This window comes from Thecamonas trahens (assembly GCF_000142905.1).
Source record: "Thecamonas trahens ATCC 50062 unplaced genomic scaffold supercont1.9, whole genome shotgun sequence".
Lineage (NCBI taxonomy): Eukaryota > Apusomonadida > Apusomonadidae > Thecamonas > Thecamonas trahens.
The window spans coordinates 552,969-569,086 of NW_013657671.1; the positions used below are offsets into that span (position 1 = coordinate 552,969).

Genomic DNA, 16,118 nt, shown 5'->3' on the forward strand with positions numbered 1-16,118 from the left:
CGCCGTCGTCAGGCTCACTTGTGACGAGTGGGGCCGACTTTGTTGCCGAGACGGTGACGCTGGTCATTCCTTCTGGCTCGAGAAGTGTGGTGTACAACGCATCAATTGCCGCGGACGCATGGTACGATGGGGGTGAGACGTTCGACGTCGCAATTACGGGTGTGTCGGAGCCAGCTACAACTGGCTTGCAGGACACGACGGTGGTTACCATCATTGACTCGGGACCGGCGCCGACGATGGTCGCAACTGTTTCGAGCGGGGCAGTCACTGGTGTGACCGGCACTGGCACCAACGATCTCGCTATTACCACCGCTACAGAGGGCGATGCACCAGCGACCAACGAGATTGTACTGGATGTGACGCTCTCGCGACCGGCCGAGCACCCCACTAGCCTCCAGCTGGTTACTAGCCCCACTTCGACGTCAGACATCGTGAACGATGTCGACATCGTGGGCACTGTGTCGCGGACTGGCCCGACCGTTCCCTCGCTCGCGACGTCCTACCAGGTCTCGCTTGTCGTCAATGGCGATGCAGTGCTAGAGACTGATGAGGTGCTTGACGTGGCGATGGTCGCCTCGTACTACCAGGTCGCGGCGACCCTCAACGCGACGGTCACGTTGCCCAATGACGACACGGCCGTGGTGACGATGGCGGCCGGGACGGCTGAAGCGACCGAGCCGGGATCGGGGACGGTCAACGTGCCGATCACGGTGACGATGGACACGACGGCGTCGTACGACGTTGTGGTGGATGTGGCGACGAGCGTGTCGTCGGGCTCGCTCGCGACGGGCGGGACCGACTTTACCGTCGAGACGACGACGGTGACGATCCCAGCTGGGTCGACGAGCGCAGTGTACAACGCGACTGTGGCGCGGACGCATGGTACGACGGCGGCGAGACGTTCGATGTTAAGCTGACCGGCACGTCTACCCCTGGCGTTTCCGTGGGCGTGGCAGACACGACGGTTGTGACGATTGCCGACTCGGGACCGGCGCCGGTGCTGACCGCGACGGTGGTCGGCGGAACGACGACCGCTGTGTCGGGCGACGGGACGGATGCACTGTCTGTGACTGGGCCCGAGGGTGCGGCGTCGACGACCAACGAGCTTGTGGTCGAGCTGGCGCTGTCACGGCCATCCGAGTACGCGGCTGGACTCGTTGTCGAGGTCGATGGCGTGACGTCGACGGCGGATGTGCCGTCCGACGCGACGATTGTTGACACTGTGGCGCGGACGGGAAGCCCGATGACGATCCCGGCGCTTGCGACGACACACCAGGTGTCTGTTGTGGTGTCGGGCGACGGGGTGCTCGAGCCGACCGAGGTGCTCGACCTTGGCCTTATCGCCAACTACGGCGGCGCGGAACTGGCGGCTGACGTGGTCAACGTGACCGCGACGATCACCAACGATGACGCGGCGGTGGTGACGATGGCGGCCGGGACGGCTGCAGCGACCGAGCCCGGATCGGGGACGGTCAACGTGCCGATCACGGTGACGATGGACACGACGGCGTCGTACGACGTCGTGGTGGATGTGGCGACGAGCGTGTCGTCGGGCTCGCTCGCGACGGGCGGAACCGACTTTACGGTCGAGACGACGACGGTGACGATCCCAGCCGGGTCGACGAGCGCAGTGTACAATGCGGTTGTGGCCGCGGACGCATGGTACGACGGCGGCGAGACGTTCGATGTCAAGCTGACCGGTACGTCCACGGCCGGTGCGTTGATCGGTGTGGCAGACACGACGGTGGTCACGATTGCCGACTCTGGCCCGGCGCCTACCTTTGTGGCGCGGCTAGTGGACGGAGATACTGCGGGCGTATCGGGCCAGGATACCGCGAATGTTGGTGTTATCACTGGCGAAGGCGACGCGCCGGCGACTAACGAGCTCGTGATGGAGCTGACCCTCTCGCGGGTGTCGGAGCACGCGATTGACCTTCGAACTGCGCTGGATCCCGCATCGTCGGCGGAGCTTCCGTCCGACGCCACTGTGATTGGGACCCTTAGTCGCGCTGAACCGTCAGTGCCTGCACTGGCGACAAAGTACAACGTGTCGATTGTTGTTTCTGGCGATGACGAGGCTGAGAACGATGAGGTGCTTACGCTCGGCCTCGTGGGTGACTTTTACGGCGAGACCAACGCGGCGAACGTGTCAGTCACGATTACCAACGATGACACGATGGCCTGGCTGGATCGCGACTCGCTGATTGTGGTCGAGCCGGTGACTCCTGGCGGAGAAAGTGTGGGCTTCTTTGAGGTCGTGCTCTCTCACCCCGTAGATCGGGCTGTAGACGTCACGGTTGCGCGGTCGGCGATCACCGGTGGGCTGGCAACTGCGGGGGTCGACTTTGTGGACTCGCCGGTGACGGTGACGATTCCGGGTGGCAGCACGCGCGGGCGTTTCAACGTCACGGTCCTTGCCGACGAGTGGTATGATCCGGACGAGTCGTTTGAGGTCATGATCACATCAGCTACCGGGGCATCACTCGCGCCGGCTGATAACCGAACGGCCACCGTGTTTGTCGAAGAGTCCGGCGGGGTGCCGATCTTGATTGGAACAGTGACTGGCGCCAGCGGCTCTGGTTCGAGCAACGTTGCCTTTGACGTGGTGGAGGGCAATGTTGGCGACGAGACCGAGGTTGTCATCGGCCTGCAGCTGAGCCGGCCGGTGGAGCGCGAGATGCGGGTCGAGACCCAGCAGCGGTCGACGAGCACGGCGACGCTCGGCACCGATGGCGTGGCCCGCGATACGGCTACGGGAGGTACCACGCTGGTCATCCCGCCCAACACTGTGGCATACAACGCGTCTGTGGTGGTTGTTGGTGACATCGACTATGAGCGCGATGAGGTTCTCGACCTGGCGTTCACGCTGCCAGACGCTCCTGCTATCGCGCCGCTTAATGCCAACGTGACGATTCCGAACGACGACGCACAGCCTGGTGTCAAGCTGGCTGCGACGCAGAGCTCGAGCCCCGAAGGCACGGTCTCTGGCAACTCGGCCAAGAACAGGGTCAACATCACGATCGAGCTGGAGGCGAACTCGTTCGAGTCTGTTGTTGTCAGCCTCCGGATTGTGTTCTCTGAAGGCGACGGGGCGTTTGCGGACCCGTCGGATGTGGTCGGGTTTGACCCCGAGACGGGGACGATGACCATCGATGTGGTGATCCCTCCGGGACAGACCTCGATCACGGTTCCGATCTACCTGGTCGGCGACGACGTGATTGAGGGCGACGAGACGTTCGAGGTGGAAATCACAACGGTGGTCAATGGCGAGCGGCGTGCTGATGCGGCGCGCCTGACGGTGACGATTGTGGAAGACGACGAGGTGTCTGCGGCGGTGCGCTCGTTCCGCAACCGCGGCGACTGGTGGTGGATCTTTGTGCTCTCATGCCTGCTGTTCATCTGCTGCTGCATCTGCTGCTGCGTGGCGGCGGTGTACTTCCGCGAGAGCCGCGAGTACTTTGACGAGGCCAAGGTCCTGTATGAGGAGTCCAGCCAAGAGGGCATGGGCTCGACCCAGATCATGACTTCGTCGGTTGTCGACCATGGAACGTCGACGACGCTTGCGACATACTCGTCGACGACTACGTTCACTACCTCGACCGGGCTTGATCGCCAGTCGACGAGCTCGGTCTTCCACCCTACTCTCTCGAAGATCCCGTCGGACTCGTCAAGCTCGAGCAGCTCGCTCACCTCGGCACCAAAGAGCTCGAGCTCTGACTCGAGCTCTGGCTCCAAGTTGAGCGACGAACCGAGTCGCTCCGCAGCCAAGACGGTGCATACGTTGACCGAGTCGTCATCCGAGGTACGTGCAGCGGCTGGGCTGGGCAGGGACGGCGCGGTCAAGGTTGATGGCAAGACACTTGTCAAGCGCAAGATTCGCGTGTCACGCTCGGTCTCGCGGTCGCAATCGGATTCTGGTAGCGACGACGACACGCTGCGGCGCAAGGTGCGGCGTCGGGCGGTGATCAAGTCCGAGGACTCAGCCGACGGCGATGAGTGGACCAAGCAAAAGCGGCGTGTCAAGGTCGTCTCGCAAGCCGCAGACGGCGGCGCCGTCGTGAAGCGGCGGCGGCGGATTGTCCGCAACTCCTCGTGGTCCGAGTCGTACTCGATCTCTGGCGACGAGGCCGCGACGACGACGACGACCCGGCGCCGGGTCAAGATCGCCGTCCCTGGCGACTCGACATCGGCATCCATGTCTGGATCGGGTTCCGGCCGGTGGTGAGTAGGCGCTGTAGACGATGCGAGTGAAAGCAAAAATCCTTTTCAGGTCGACGACGAGTGGGCAAAGTGTGAGCGAGTGGGCGAGAGGCGGGAGCTGGAGGGCGGCAACACGCGACTCGGGCGTGACGAGTGCGAGGACCGGCGGCAGCGAGCGGGAACAGAGCGAGGCAGGGCGCTCGAGGGCGAGAGAATAGGAGAGAAGGGAGAGGGGCAGGGCCGAGATGAACCACGTGCGGTACCGTGGAGAGTATGTCCGAGACTGTCCGTATTGCGGGAGCGAGGGGACGAGGGTAGCTCGCGGTATGCTGGCGAGGGAGCTGTCGGCCGAGGCCATGCTGAGGCTGCTTAATCGGGGCTGGGCAAGATCTGGTACTTGGGTCTATCTCCCGGTCAATGCTCCTGCTTGTTGTCCACAGTATCAGATCAGAGCTGACGCTCGGTCATGGCGTCCATCAAAGACCTGCGCGGCAAGTGGCGCAAGTTTGTCAAGGCCATCAAAGAGCGACCGGAGCTGGAGGCTGCGGCTGGTGATGGAGCGGGTTGCTCTGCGGGTGGTGAGGGCTTTGGACGATGGACGGTAAGCTGCTGCAAGGCACGGTTCTCGACAGAGGCATACCAGCTGTATGTCAAGTACCAGGCTGGGGTGCATGACGACACGTCGACGTCGCCGACGGGTTACACCCGGTTCCTGGTCGAGACACCACTCAACAGGTCGCCGTCGGTGTCGCGGTTCGAGTCCGGCTCTGCGTACGCGGCAGTGTCGCCGATCGAGACTGTGGGCAAGATGGGGGAAGGTGGAGCGAGGGCGTTGGGGCCGCAGACGAGGTTGCGGCGGGTGAGGGCAGCAGCGTCAGTGGCGGCTACAACGAGAGCAACGCAACGCTGGATGTGGTGTCCGAGTACGGGACATACCATTTTGAGCACCGGCTCGACGGCGAGCTGGTCATGGTGTGCGTGGCTGATCTACTGCCGGGCGCGTTTGTCTCGTGCTACTGCTTCTACGACCCGGCGATCCGGCACCTCTCGCCTGGTCTGATCTCAGCGATGTACGAGATGCGGTGGGTCCAGCGGCGCAGCGCCGAGTTTGCGCACTACCTCATGGGCTACTACGTGCCTACCAATGCGCGGATGCAATACAAGCTCCGGTTTGCACCAGCGGAGCTCCTATGTCCCGTCTCGTATCGGTGGGTGTCTGCGTCGGCGGTGGCGGCGAGCACGCTGGCGCGCCAGGAGCAGTACGGGTGCTTTGTGGTCGACTCTGGAAGCGGTGCTGAGCCGCTGCCCGAGCTGGTGGCGGCGATGGAGGGCTTTGGGCTCGAGCAGACGACCGACGTTGCTGCTGCGTTTGCCGGGGCGCTCGACGCGTATGCAGCTGGCGCAGAGCTGGGCGTCCTCGCCGAGTCAAGCCACACCGGGTACTGCGCGATGCGGGCGCTCGAGACCTGCGCGGCAGCGATGGCAGTGCTGACGACGGCTGGCCGCGGAACCTGCGAGTGGGACCTGCCGCAGCCGAGCGAGCCAGATCCCGGCATGCTGGTAACGTACGCCGGCATGGTGCTCACATACCAGGCGTTAATTGTGCTAGGCGAGGGCGCCGTCATCACCTCGAGCCTCCGCCACCATCTCTGCGTCTTCAACCTCTCTGTCGGCCCGGAGCTCTCACGACAGCTGGTCTACTGGCTGTCTGGGCCGTGAGCGATAGCGCATACACAATCACCGGTCCTGCAATGTGTGTCTTGCTCGATGGCAAAGCCCGGGGCATGTCGGCACAACAGCGTATCGTGGTCGTGATGGCGACGGTGGCAAGCACTCGTCTTTGTGGCGGAGAGCGGGAGAGACGACAGCCGGACGAATCAGGCGAATGGGACAGTGTTTCGGGCTCTGCAACAAACGCCCGTATCCCAAGCACGAGTATGGCCCCGGGTATGAGACAGGTACGTATGTGTGTGTGTGTGTGTGTGTATGTGTGTGTGTGTGTGTGTGTGTGTGTGTGTGTGTGTGTGTGTGTGTGTGTGTGTGGTGGTGGTGCCTGCGGGTCGTTGGCGAGTGGTGGAAGGAGGCGTCGGTGGCGTTGGTGGGGAGGGAGGGAAGGAGGCACTTATGATGATGATGATGATGTTGGTGGTGGTGGTGGTGTGTGTGTGTGTGTGTGTGTGCGTGTGCGTGCGTGTGGCTTATGGTTTGCTTGTCTGTGTGTGGTCTTGGTGTATGGGTGCGTGTGTGGTCCGTGTGGGCGGTGGTCGGTTGGTGCCGGCTGTGTGCGCAACATGGCTGGCGGGTCACGTGATGGGGGTGATGGGGGGTGATGGGGGGTGATGGGTGGGATGGGGTGCTGGGGGATGGGCTAAAATGTGTTGGGATGGTTCGGGGGGGGGGGGGGGGGTGGATAGCGCAACTGCTACCGTTGACGGCGGGATCGACTTCGGACGGCGAGGGCGATGACGACTGGTTGGATGACGCTGCGCCGCTAACGCAGAGGCAGATATCCCTGCTGACGCTCAAGCTGTCGCTGGATGATGCACAAGAGCTGCAGCGTGCAGCGCGGATGGAGGACGACATGCTGGAGGAGGATGCGTTTCTGGATGCACAGCGCGCGGCGCTCGCGGCGGACGAGGCAGCGACAGCCAAGGCGGCGGCGGCGGCGGCGGCGGCGGCGGCGGGGTCGGGGGAAGTGGCGGGGGCGGGGGCGGCAGCAGCGGCGGCGGCTCCGTCGGCGGCTGAAGAAAGCAGCGATGGACGTCGGGCGTCACCGGCGGTTGTCGACGTCTTTGGCGACGCACAGACATCGAGCAAGGAGTTTTCACTGGATGGCCTCGCCGACCAGGATGTCGAGGACGCACTGGGCGCTCCCGACACCTGGGCCGGCACCTCGCCCGCAGACTCGATCGAGGACGACTTTGAGGCTTTTCTCGCTCAGGCGCAGGCGAGCATGGCATCATCCAAGGCCGTCACCACACCGCCACCACACGTTCCGCGCATCGCCGGCCCGAACGCCACCACGCCCGAGCCGCGGGCTAGAGAGACGCGCGAGCCGGCGCCGCTGCTCCAGCTGTAGCGCAGTCGCCATGGATTGAATGTTGAGCAGCCGGCACATGTCGGAGTGCATTAGCGCCCGTCGCTCTCGTCGCTGCGTGCGTCGTTGTCGACATCGAGGACAACGTCAAACTCTGATGCGAGTGTCGTAAACTCGGGCGAGTCAGCCCACGCCCGAAGCGCAGCGTCAAAGCCGGGATTGGGTGTAGCAAGCCGGCGGGAGCGGCGAAGAAAAGCAAGCGCAGCATCGTAGTCGAGGCTCGCACCCAGCATGAGGACGGCGACGATGATCGAGGCCGATCGAGAGATGCCGCCCTCGCAGTGGACAAGAACTGATTGCTCCGGCGCCTGCGAGGAGCAGATGAAGCGAAACAGACGACGAGTGAGCAAGCTGGCGATGTCTGCATCGGCATCATCGTCGATGGCCACCCGCATGTACTCGATGCCATGCTGGGCGTGAGGGAAGCCGCACGAGTCGGGCGCGGTGGCGACCACGACGCGAGTTATCGACGCCTCGTTGAGCATGGTCAACGACTTTGCCGTCGTCATGTCCGAGATGTACAGCCATGGAAGGACACGGGTGGGAGGAAGGCGGCCACCATACATGAAACGCATGAGGGCGTCGGTCTCGGCGGTCGCTGCCATGTGGCCTGGATGAGTGGCGCGAGTTGAGCGTGCGTCCGCATCCGTACGGGTAGTTTGGGTGGCGGCTCGCCATGCGAAGACAGACAAGGAACTTTACTCTAACGCGAGCTTGCGACGGCAGTTCACGTCCGCGCGGCTCACCGTGTCAAGCCAGCAGAGCGACTGCTCGGCAGGCTCCGTTTACGCCACGGCTCGCCCGCGCGATCACAGACGAGCGATGCGCTGTCCTCCTGGGTTTTATGTACCGTTAAGGACTAAACAGTGTCGAGATCAGCATAGACTACAGTGGCGCGGCCAGCAGGAGCAGCAGTGGTGGCAGCCGCTACGCCAGCGACATAGATGGAGACATGGCCGCCTTCGTTGGCGGCGAGGACGGTGGTGCCATGGAGAGCGGACCAGGTCTTGACGATGGCCGGACCGACAAGGCCCTGGGCGACGGCATAGGGGAAGATGCGGATGCCCTGGTCGACGAGGACGGTGCCGGGAGAGTGAAAGGCAATGTCGAAGCAGATCATCATGCCGACAGCACGCGGGGCGCCGCCCCAGGTGGCGTTGAACGAGACAAGGTCCGGGACAACCGGCTCGTCGTAGGCCTTCCGGAACCAGACGTGCGACTTGCGGTACTTGGCGACGAGGGCACCGGTGGCGTCGAGCACGACATCAGCGTTGTACAGCTTGTCGCCATCGGCCTCGACGAGGTTGGCAACGAGCCAGAGACGAGTACGGGCGGCGATGCACGCCAGCTGCTGGGTCTGCCACGCAGAGTCAAAGCGGGCGTCCCCGCACGGCATCATCGGCTGACCGCCCGCAGCAGCAGCAGCGATGGCGGCCTGCGACGGCAGCGGCTGGGCAAAGGCCGTCAGCGCCGCCCGCTGATCGGCGGCCGAGCCAGAGAAGACCTCGCCAGACGAGACGCCAAACTCGGGATAGACCAGGAGCTCGACGTCTGCCGCCGCCGCCGCCGCTGCCGCGTCGGCATATGCCGCCAGGTTGCTCGCCGCCACCTGCGTCGCGTTGGCTGTCGCCGTGTACGGAGTCGGCGTAAAGGCCACCACGCCGCCTCGCCAGGTTGGCGTCGCCGACACCAGCCAAGCAGCCGAGAGCAGGCAGAGTGCGAGTATGAGGGAATGGGTAGTAGGCATGGCAAGGCGGGAGCAAGAGAGGATTGTACCATGACTTGAACGTGCTCTAGTCGTAGCTCATGCCCTAGCCAGCATTTGTTCGAATCGAAGTCTCGAATCCTCTCCTCTCCTCCCCCCCAGTTCTTCCAAAGACATGGATGAGGGTGAGGATGGATGAGGCCCTCGGATTGCTTCGGTTGGACGTTGGCTGCAACAATTTGACCGGTTCTCGCAACACACATCTTCATTTACTATGGCTTCCAAGTCCAAGTCCCGCTCGTCCAAGTCTGCCTCCAAGGCCAAGGGCAAGGCTAAGGCCTCGTCCTCCAAGGCCAAGGGCAAGGCTAAGGCCGCTGCCTCCAAGTCCAAGTCGAAGGCCAAGTCCTCGTCCCGCAAGTCCGCCCGTACGTCCCTTGCTGCCCAGTATACCCCCTCCCCTTGGCTTGTCTAACCGCGGCCAGTGCCGGCGGCGGCCAAGAGGATCAGCCGGCCGTTTTTTTGGCGCCCCTACCCGCTTCTCCCAGCGCCGCTCTACAGCGCGCTGCTCGTTGCCCAGCGCTCCCACACTCCCCAACCCACGCCCTCCTCCCGCTACGCGTCGAAGACCTGTCCCCATTCTCCGCATTGCGTTTCCCTGCGCGACAGCGCCAGCAGTCTCGCCGCCCCCCTCAGGCTATGAATTTTCTTCCCACGGCTGCACTCGGTCGTTTGGCGGTCGTTTGGCGACCGAACAAAACAAAATTCGCAGCTGAGCCGCGCGCGCGTTTGTCGGACATTTTTTTTTTGCGCGGGGACTCGAACAATTTTTTTGCTCCGTCGGCGACTCCGGGCACGCACGCAAGCAAAACTCACCTGTGGAATGTCTACCGGATGGCTAAAATGACAGGCACCTCGGGCCGCTCGTCGCAGAAGGCTGCCTCCGGCGGCTGCTGCGGTGGCTCGGCTGCCGACTCGCGCCGTGGCTCGTCGCGCGCCTCGGGCAAGTCGTCCAAGGCCGCCAAGGGCAAGAAGGCTGCCAAGGCCGCCAAGGGCAAGGGCAAGGGCAAGGGCAAGAAGGCCGCTTCGTCGTCCGACGACTCGTCCGACGAGTCTGAGGAGTACTCCGAGGAGGACTCGGAGGACTACGACGAGTCCGAGGAGGAGGACTCGGAGGAGGAGTCGTCGTCCTAATCGACCGACGTGCCAGCTTCTCTCCCGTGCCCCCGTGCATCAGCGGGTGCGGGCCTTCTGACACGCTGGACTCTTCTCGCGTAGGGACCTTGCTGTCATCGCCCGTGCATTGAACGCTCTCTGTTTAGCCAAGCCACACGCACACACACACACACGCACACACACACATACCTGTCAGCCGTCTGCCGTACTCTGAATCTGCTCGCCTTTTTGGCGTGGTGGTCGGCGACTTTTACCACCGGCAGCGACCATTACCGACGAAAGGCACTCTCGGCTCTTTGCCAGTCGACGACAGCTTTTCAGGTGGACGACGAGTGTTGTGGGGAAGTGAGGCAAGGAGAGCCCAGGTTGGAGCCACACCACGAGCGACCACACCCGTCCGACCACATACATACATACATACATACACACATAGAGTGTGTGTGTGTGTGCGAGAGAGAGAGAGAGTGTGTGTGTGTGCGGGTGGCGTAAGCATGTGGGCTCTTAGTACAAGTCCCCCACCGTCTGCCCACAGCCATGACGGTACGGCAAGGCCAGGACCATCACCACCACCAGAAGCAAGGTCACCATCATCATCATCATCATCACCGCCACCACCACCACTGCCACCACCATCTGCTCTACCACCACCATCTGCCCTTGACAATTCCAGCCCATCCCCTCCGCCTAATGATGCCGATAGCCGTCAAGACACATTCTCCTTTGACACCTCTGCCAGCTGCGCCTTCCTCGCCCTCGCAACCTGTGCGCATCATCGAACGAAGTGATTCGCTGGTCTCTCGCTCGAGATCAACCTCGTCGACCTCGCGCGGTCATCGGACCAAGGTCCGAATCCGGACGCGGACAAAGGTGGTGGCGTCGACAGGGTCGAGCGGTCGAGGGAGGTCATCGACCGCATCGTCGGCGCACTCATCGTCCGAGCTGAGCGCGGCCATGGTGGCTGCTGCTGCTGCTGCCGCGTCGGTGGCGGTAGCGGGCAAGAGTGAGGCCTTTACCGAGAGCAGTGACGACGATGAACGGAGCCTGCCGCCGGTGCCTGTGGGCATTGCAGAGACCGCCGCTGATGGCGGGTCTGGCGGCGGCGGCGGCCATCGGAGGCCGCCGCCGCGACCGCGGCGCGAGACGCTCTCGCCGACGCCCGAGGCTTCGGCACGGGCGATGATTCCGCCGCGGTCGCCCAAAGCGATGGGCGGGGCCGGGACTGGCTCATGTGAGTTTGGGTCGCGGGCGAGCCCGGTGCTTGCGCCGCTTGCGACCGGAGCAGGGCGAGTGTTGAACGAGATGCCGCGGGCGTCGTCAGCGCCTAGTATGGGCGGGTGGGCCGCGAGCCTGAGCGGCGGCTCGCCGCGGCCGGTTGCGCCGCCGCCGTCGATCCCATCACGTGGCTCGTCGCTCGTGGCGTCGGAGCGGTACTCGCGGAGCTCGTCGTTTGTCTCGGGCTCGGGCTCGGACTCGGACGACTCGTCAATTTCGTCGATCTCGTCGCTGTCGTCGTCGGCGGCGGCGGTGAGCGGGAGCGGCGGCGGGAGCGGACGGCACCCGATGGGCCCGACCAAGTCGCAGGCGCGAGCGCTCGGTACGCTGCTCTCCGAGCTTGATCTCGAGTCCAAGGCGTACCTCATGGAGGAGGTCCTCCCGTCGGGCCGGATGCGGTCGGTGCAGGTAGTCATCGGGCGCGACGCCATCATGACCTGGCTCATCAAGCCGCTTGCCGGCGGGAGTGGAGCCAGTGACGGGAAGCGGGCCAAGCTGCCTGCGGCGCCGCAGCTGACGCTGCAGTACAAGCACAACTTTCCGCGCATTCTGGAGTTCCAGACCAACGACGTGAGGCGACTTTTCATGTACAAGTACGAGCCCGGCAAGGGCGATGTCCAGCTGTTCCGCTACTTTTCGCCGGCCGAACACCACGTGGTCTTTGACGCCGTCATGGAGCGGGTGGCGGTCATCGCCGCGTACCTGGAAAAGCTGCGGCGGAAGCAGTTTGTGGCGAGGGTGAGCGATGGCGCACACTCACCGAGGCGACGGCGGCGGCGGCGACGGCGGCCCGAGGCCACCGCGTCGTCGGCACCCGGCGGCTTTCTCTCCCCACCGGCGGCGGCGACGTCGTCGGGGTGCGGCGGGAGCGGCGGCGGCGACGTGGAGGCCGCGTGGTCGTGGATGACGTCGACCAACACCGACGACGCCGGCGACACGCTCGACACGTATGACTCGGATGTGTTTGAGAGCGACGACGACGACGAGCACGATGTGTTTGCCATGATGCCCGGCACGCCCGACATGGTGTAACGCGCTTATTGTGTTCTTTGTCTCTCAAGTCGAGAGGAGCATCTCACGGTTGTCGTATGCCCAAAAGCCGGCAACGTCGGTGAGAATGTTGACGACGGTCCCTCCGACGCCCGAGGCAATCAGGTCGTCGAGGGTGATCCGGGTCGGGTGTGCCGGCTTGACCATGTCAAAGATCTCGCCCATGACGTCCTCTTTGCGCACAAGTGGATAGCCTGCCGCGGCCATCTCAGCGAGCACGTCCTTGAAGAACACGTTGAGCTCAAAGTACGAGAGTGCTCCGGTCTTGGAGATGTCAAGGATGCGGAAGAGCCACGAGAGCGCCTGAGGCTCGGACTTGTTCTCCATGGCGAGGACAAAGTCGACGTAGGTCTTAAAGTCCATCTCGCCTCCGTAGGTGTGGCACTCTTCAAAGACCCGGTCCAAAAAGGTCGGCGTGAGGGTGCGAGAGCCAAAGGCGGCAAGCTCGCTCCGCGAGAGCATGCCGTTCTGGTCAGTGTCGAGCCGGAGGTAGTCGGCGTAAATGCGCCGGGCCGAGAAGAGCGAGAACCAGTTCGTCGGCGGGCCCGATGGCGCACCCGACGCGCCGCGCGAACGCTCGATTTCGTCGGGAACCAGCGCGGCTTCGGCTGGCTGGTCCTCGAGCTCAAAAAACTCGGAGAGGACCGGCGAGAGGAGGATGGACTTAATGGCCACCCGGCCCATGCGGAGCGGGTCGAGGAAGAACATAAACTTGCGGACAGCGGTACAGACGTAGAAGACCTCAAAGGTCGGATCGAGCGCCGCCAGGCACGGCAAGTCCTTCACAGACTGCATGATGAACCGCTCCATGTCGACCTCGGTGAGGTAGCCCGAGCCCTCGGTGTCGTGGGCGGCGAGCATGATGCGGGTCTTGCGGAGCGAGGCCCGGCCGACGGCGTACTCGTACACGAGCTCGACAGGAACCCGACCAAGCGGATCCGACCGGAACCGATAGAAAGCGGCCGGCGTGAGCAGCGCGGCGACCTTGGGCTCGAGTACACGCGCCGCTGCGTTGTACCCGGCGTAGTCGATCATCAGCTCCGAGTCTGGCGCGTCCTCGGGTGCACGCGGCAGGCCGAGGATGTCCAGCTTGTCACGCCCGGCATCGTCGCCGTCGCCGTCGCTTGCTCCAGACTCGGAGGCTGGATCCGGAAAGCCGACGGTGGCCTCGTTGGCAAGAGCTGACCAGAGGAGCTCGAGCGCCTCGCCATCAGCCAGCTGGTCGATCATCCTGCCGAGAAAGCGCAGCCTCGCCTCGCGATGGAGCAGAGCCGCCGCCGGCGATTCCGGTGCCGACGGAAAATGGAACCGCGGAATGGCTAGGCCTGTCGTTGTCCCTGGTGCCCCATCATTGTCGCGGATCTCGCCCGCATCATGAGACGGTTGCGGCGCGAGGAGAGTGGCCAAATGAGCGCGGGTCTGTTCTTCCAAGGTTGTCGACGACGGCGGATGAGGTGCAGCCGCGGCCGCACGGCGGAGTCGGGCGAGGGTAGACATGGCGGGTATATGGTGTGTGTGTGGGTGGGGGGGTGGGGGGTGGGAGGCTGGGGTGTGTGCATTTGGGCGCGCGCGCATTTGGGGAGCAAACAGCGGCAGCGGCAGATGCAGCCGAAGGGATGCCGTGGACATGCGTGTGTGACAAGAGTGTTTAAACAAAGTGAAGGGGAAGAATGTGGTGATGATGATGATGATAATGGTGATAGTGATAGTGGTTGGTGGTGGTGCTGTTGCTGCTAATGTGCACCGGCAAAGGTGGTCCACGGCTGCGACGGGCGCGAAGTGAGGACCGATTTCTGCCAGGCCCACTGCGGGTTGTCAGCGATAAAGGCATCGGCGTCAAAGGGAGCGCCGTTGGCGCGGCCAAAGATGGCGGACATCTCCATTCGGGCGGCCATGTCGGCCGAAGTGACCTTGCCGTCGACCGAGCCGGCAGGGGTGAAGGGAACGTTCCACACGGCGTTGGGGTCCGAAACGTAGTACTGCGGGTCGACGTCGTACATGCCGCAGATGCAGCGCGAGCTGGGGTTCTCCTTCTTGAGGTAGACATCGTAGGTGTCGCCGAGCATGGACTGGCCGGCGGCGACGGAGATGTTGCCGTAGTGGCCATTGAGGAGCTGCGGCCAGCGGGTGCGGCGGGCACCGGTCTGCTGGCGGACGTCGGAGAAGCCGGTGTCGGCACACTCGAGGTTGCGAATCTCGGGCGAGTTGGCGACGTTGTCACCAAAGATGTAGCCGTCGGCAAGCTTGTTGGTGTAGGTGTAGGTGAGGCCCTGCTCGTACTCGGCAATCTCGTTCGAGTGAATGTCGGCGAGGAGCCAAGAGTTGGCGTACCCGCCGTTGTTCCCGCCCTCCATGATGGCGATCCACTCGTCGATGGTGGACGCGTACTGAGTGGCATTACGGACGCGAATAAACTCGGGAATGCCCGCGGTGTCAAAGCCCTGGAAGCCAGCGAGGGTGGTCTCGGTCACGACGAGGCCGCCCGAGTTGAGCCAAAAGTCGGTCATGGACGAGAGGTACAGATAAGAGGTCTGCATGAGGATGGCGTTGCCCGAGGTCGGCTTGAGCGAGAGCATGACGTTCATAAAGGCACCGTTCCAGAACGAGGTAAAAGTCTCGTGCCCGATGACGATCTTGCCGTCGGCGGTGGCCGAGCCGGTGGCCACAAAGGCCGAGCAGTGCGAGGTGGAGAAGCGGGCGCCGTCGTTCTTGGCTGACGCATACTTGCTGACAACAGTGGGCCACCAGTAGCCGGTCAGGCCCATGTACGCGTTCCACCCGACAATGTCGGCGAGGGTGGCGCGGACGCCGGCCTTGGTGGCGCCGTCGGCCATGCCCTGCATCTCCTGCATGTACTCGTCGGTGATGAGGTGGGCCTGCATCTCGTTGGCCTTGTCGACAAAGAACTGATACGTCATGCCGGTCGTCTGCAGCGTCATGTACTCGTACGCCTGCACCGCCGCCGCCCACTCCTTGGCCATGGTGTATCCGTTCTGGAAGCCCATCTCGTACGGGTCGCCCGAGATGTTGACATAGATCCACCCGTTGACATCCTTCCGCGACGCCTTGGCCACCATAGCCTCCTCGGCAGGCGTCAATGGCAGTGGCTTGCCCGTATCGCGCGACGCGGGCATCATCGACGCGTAAAACGCCTCCTGGTTCCGCGGGTCCATCCCGCCAGCTGCGACCAAAGCCACAAGCGCAAGCCTACGAGACGGGAGGAAGGGAGGACGTGAGTGTGTGGAAGAACAGACGGAAGGACACGGGGAGGGGCGGAAGGCGCGCAACATGCGTACATGGCCGTGGCAGCAAGTGCAAACATAGTGGTGGCTTGCATGTTTCTGTTGCAAGTCGCGTCTGCCGTCTTCTCCCTTCTCCCTTGCCCTCGCCGTCGTGCGTTGGCAATTATCGCCTCCGCCACAGTGTCAAGAAAAACACGGCTGACGAAGAGTCGGGTGTGACGAGGATTGCCACATGGTGGGCAGTTCGAAGGAGAGGGGGGCTTGTGGGTGGGTAGAGGGCATGTGGCGTGGTTGGTTGGGGAAGATAGAAGGTCGTGCCTTCCATCGCGAGTGTTGGCCTTTGAAGAGTCGGCAGCGGCGAGTAGAGCGGCAGTCGAGC

The 16,118-nt window shown here is 63.6% G+C and overlaps 9 protein-coding genes across 9 annotated transcripts in view; 5 read left to right on the plus strand and 4 right to left on the minus strand.

Moving 5' to 3' along the window:
* The window catches only part of AMSG_02435 (uncharacterized protein), a gene marked incomplete at its 3' end in the record, with an annotated part of 6,055 nt that extends 1,830 nt beyond the window's left edge, over nucleotides 1-4,225 (plus strand). Inside the window, exons 2-3 of the mRNA XM_013905522.1 lie at nucleotides 29-866; nucleotides 899-4,225. Of these exons, the coding sequence (XP_013760976.1) occupies nucleotides 29-866; nucleotides 899-4,225 (4,165 nt within the window). The remainder of the gene's footprint in view (nucleotides 1-28; nucleotides 867-898) is intronic.
* Nucleotides 4,226-4,341: 116 nt separating this feature from the next.
* Nucleotides 4,342-5,493, plus strand: AMSG_02436 (arginyl-tRNA-protein transferase). Its single transcript, XM_013905523.1, has one exon. The coding sequence runs from the start codon at nucleotides 4,667-4,669 to the stop codon at nucleotides 5,258-5,260; it is 594 nt and encodes a 197-aa protein (XP_013760977.1). The 5' UTR covers nucleotides 4,342-4,666; the 3' UTR covers nucleotides 5,261-5,493.
* Nucleotides 5,494-6,137: 644 nt separating this feature from the next.
* AMSG_02437 (uncharacterized protein) lies at nucleotides 6,138-7,279 on the plus strand (the record flags this gene model as incomplete). Its single annotated transcript, XM_013905524.1, has 2 exons — nucleotides 6,138-6,147; nucleotides 6,615-7,279. The coding sequence occupies 2 exons, from the start codon at nucleotides 6,138-6,140 to the stop codon at nucleotides 7,277-7,279; spliced, it is 675 nt and encodes a 224-aa protein (XP_013760978.1).
* A 50-nt stretch (nucleotides 7,280-7,329) lies between these two features.
* On the minus strand, nucleotides 7,330-7,902 carry AMSG_02438 (dual specificity protein phosphatase 15; the record flags this gene model as incomplete). The annotated part of the gene is made up of 1 exon (XM_013905525.1): nucleotides 7,330-7,902. The coding sequence occupies one exon, from the start codon at nucleotides 7,900-7,902 to the stop codon at nucleotides 7,330-7,332; it is 573 nt and encodes a 190-aa protein (XP_013760979.1).
* Nucleotides 7,903-8,156: 254 nt separating this feature from the next.
* AMSG_02439 (uncharacterized protein) lies at nucleotides 8,157-9,044 on the minus strand (the record flags this gene model as incomplete). The annotated part of the gene is made up of 1 exon (XM_013905526.1): nucleotides 8,157-9,044. The coding sequence occupies one exon, from the start codon at nucleotides 9,042-9,044 to the stop codon at nucleotides 8,157-8,159; it is 888 nt and encodes a 295-aa protein (XP_013760980.1).
* Nucleotides 9,045-9,257: 213 nt separating this feature from the next.
* Nucleotides 9,258-10,325, plus strand: AMSG_02440 (uncharacterized protein). Its single transcript, XM_013905527.1, has 2 exons — nucleotides 9,258-9,427; nucleotides 9,910-10,325. The coding sequence occupies exons 1-2, from the start codon at nucleotides 9,277-9,279 to the stop codon at nucleotides 10,191-10,193; spliced, it is 435 nt and encodes a 144-aa protein (XP_013760981.1). The 5' UTR covers nucleotides 9,258-9,276; the 3' UTR covers nucleotides 10,194-10,325.
* Nucleotides 10,326-11,126: 801 nt separating this feature from the next.
* Nucleotides 11,127-12,810, plus strand: AMSG_02441 (uncharacterized protein; the record flags this gene model as incomplete). The annotated part of the gene is made up of 1 exon (XM_013905528.1): nucleotides 11,127-12,810. The coding sequence occupies one exon, from the start codon at nucleotides 11,127-11,129 to the stop codon at nucleotides 12,477-12,479; it is 1,353 nt and encodes a 450-aa protein (XP_013760982.1). The 3' UTR covers nucleotides 12,480-12,810.
* On the minus strand, nucleotides 12,282-13,727 carry AMSG_02442 (phosphatase 2; the record flags this gene model as incomplete). The annotated part of the gene is made up of 1 exon (XM_013905529.1): nucleotides 12,282-13,727. The coding sequence occupies one exon, from the start codon at nucleotides 13,725-13,727 to the stop codon at nucleotides 12,504-12,506; it is 1,224 nt and encodes a 407-aa protein (XP_013760983.1). The 3' UTR covers nucleotides 12,282-12,503.
* Nucleotides 13,728-14,129: 402 nt separating this feature from the next.
* On the minus strand, nucleotides 14,130-15,855 carry AMSG_02443 (peptidase C45). Its single transcript, XM_013905530.1, has 2 exons — nucleotides 15,794-15,855; nucleotides 14,130-15,704 (listed from the first exon to the last, which is right to left on the minus strand). Exons 1-2 carry the CDS (start codon nucleotides 15,832-15,834, stop codon nucleotides 14,231-14,233), a joined length of 1,515 nt encoding a protein of 504 aa, XP_013760984.1. The 5' UTR covers nucleotides 15,835-15,855; the 3' UTR covers nucleotides 14,130-14,230.
* Nucleotides 15,856-16,118: the final 263 nt, after the last annotated feature.

Coding starts and splice junctions, on each gene's coding strand:
- AMSG_02436 (XM_013905523.1), top strand. CDS start 4,667: ATGGCGTCCATCAAAGACCTGCGCGGCAAGTGGCGCAAGTTTGTCAAG.
- AMSG_02440 (XM_013905527.1), top strand. CDS start 9,277: ATGGCTTCCAAGTCCAAGTCCCGCTCGTCCAAGTCTGCCTCCAAGGCC. Junction 9,428..9,909: donor CTCGTCCCGCAAGTCCGCCC/GTACGTCCCTTG, acceptor CTAAAATGACAG/GCACCTCGGGCCGCTCGTCG.
- AMSG_02443 (XM_013905530.1), bottom strand. CDS start 15,834: ATGCAAGCCACCACTATGTTTGCACTTGCTGCCACGGCCAT. Junction 15,705..15,793: donor GCACTTGCTGCCACGGCCAT/GTACGCATGTTG, acceptor CCCGTCTCGTAG/GCTTGCGCTTGTGGCTTTGG.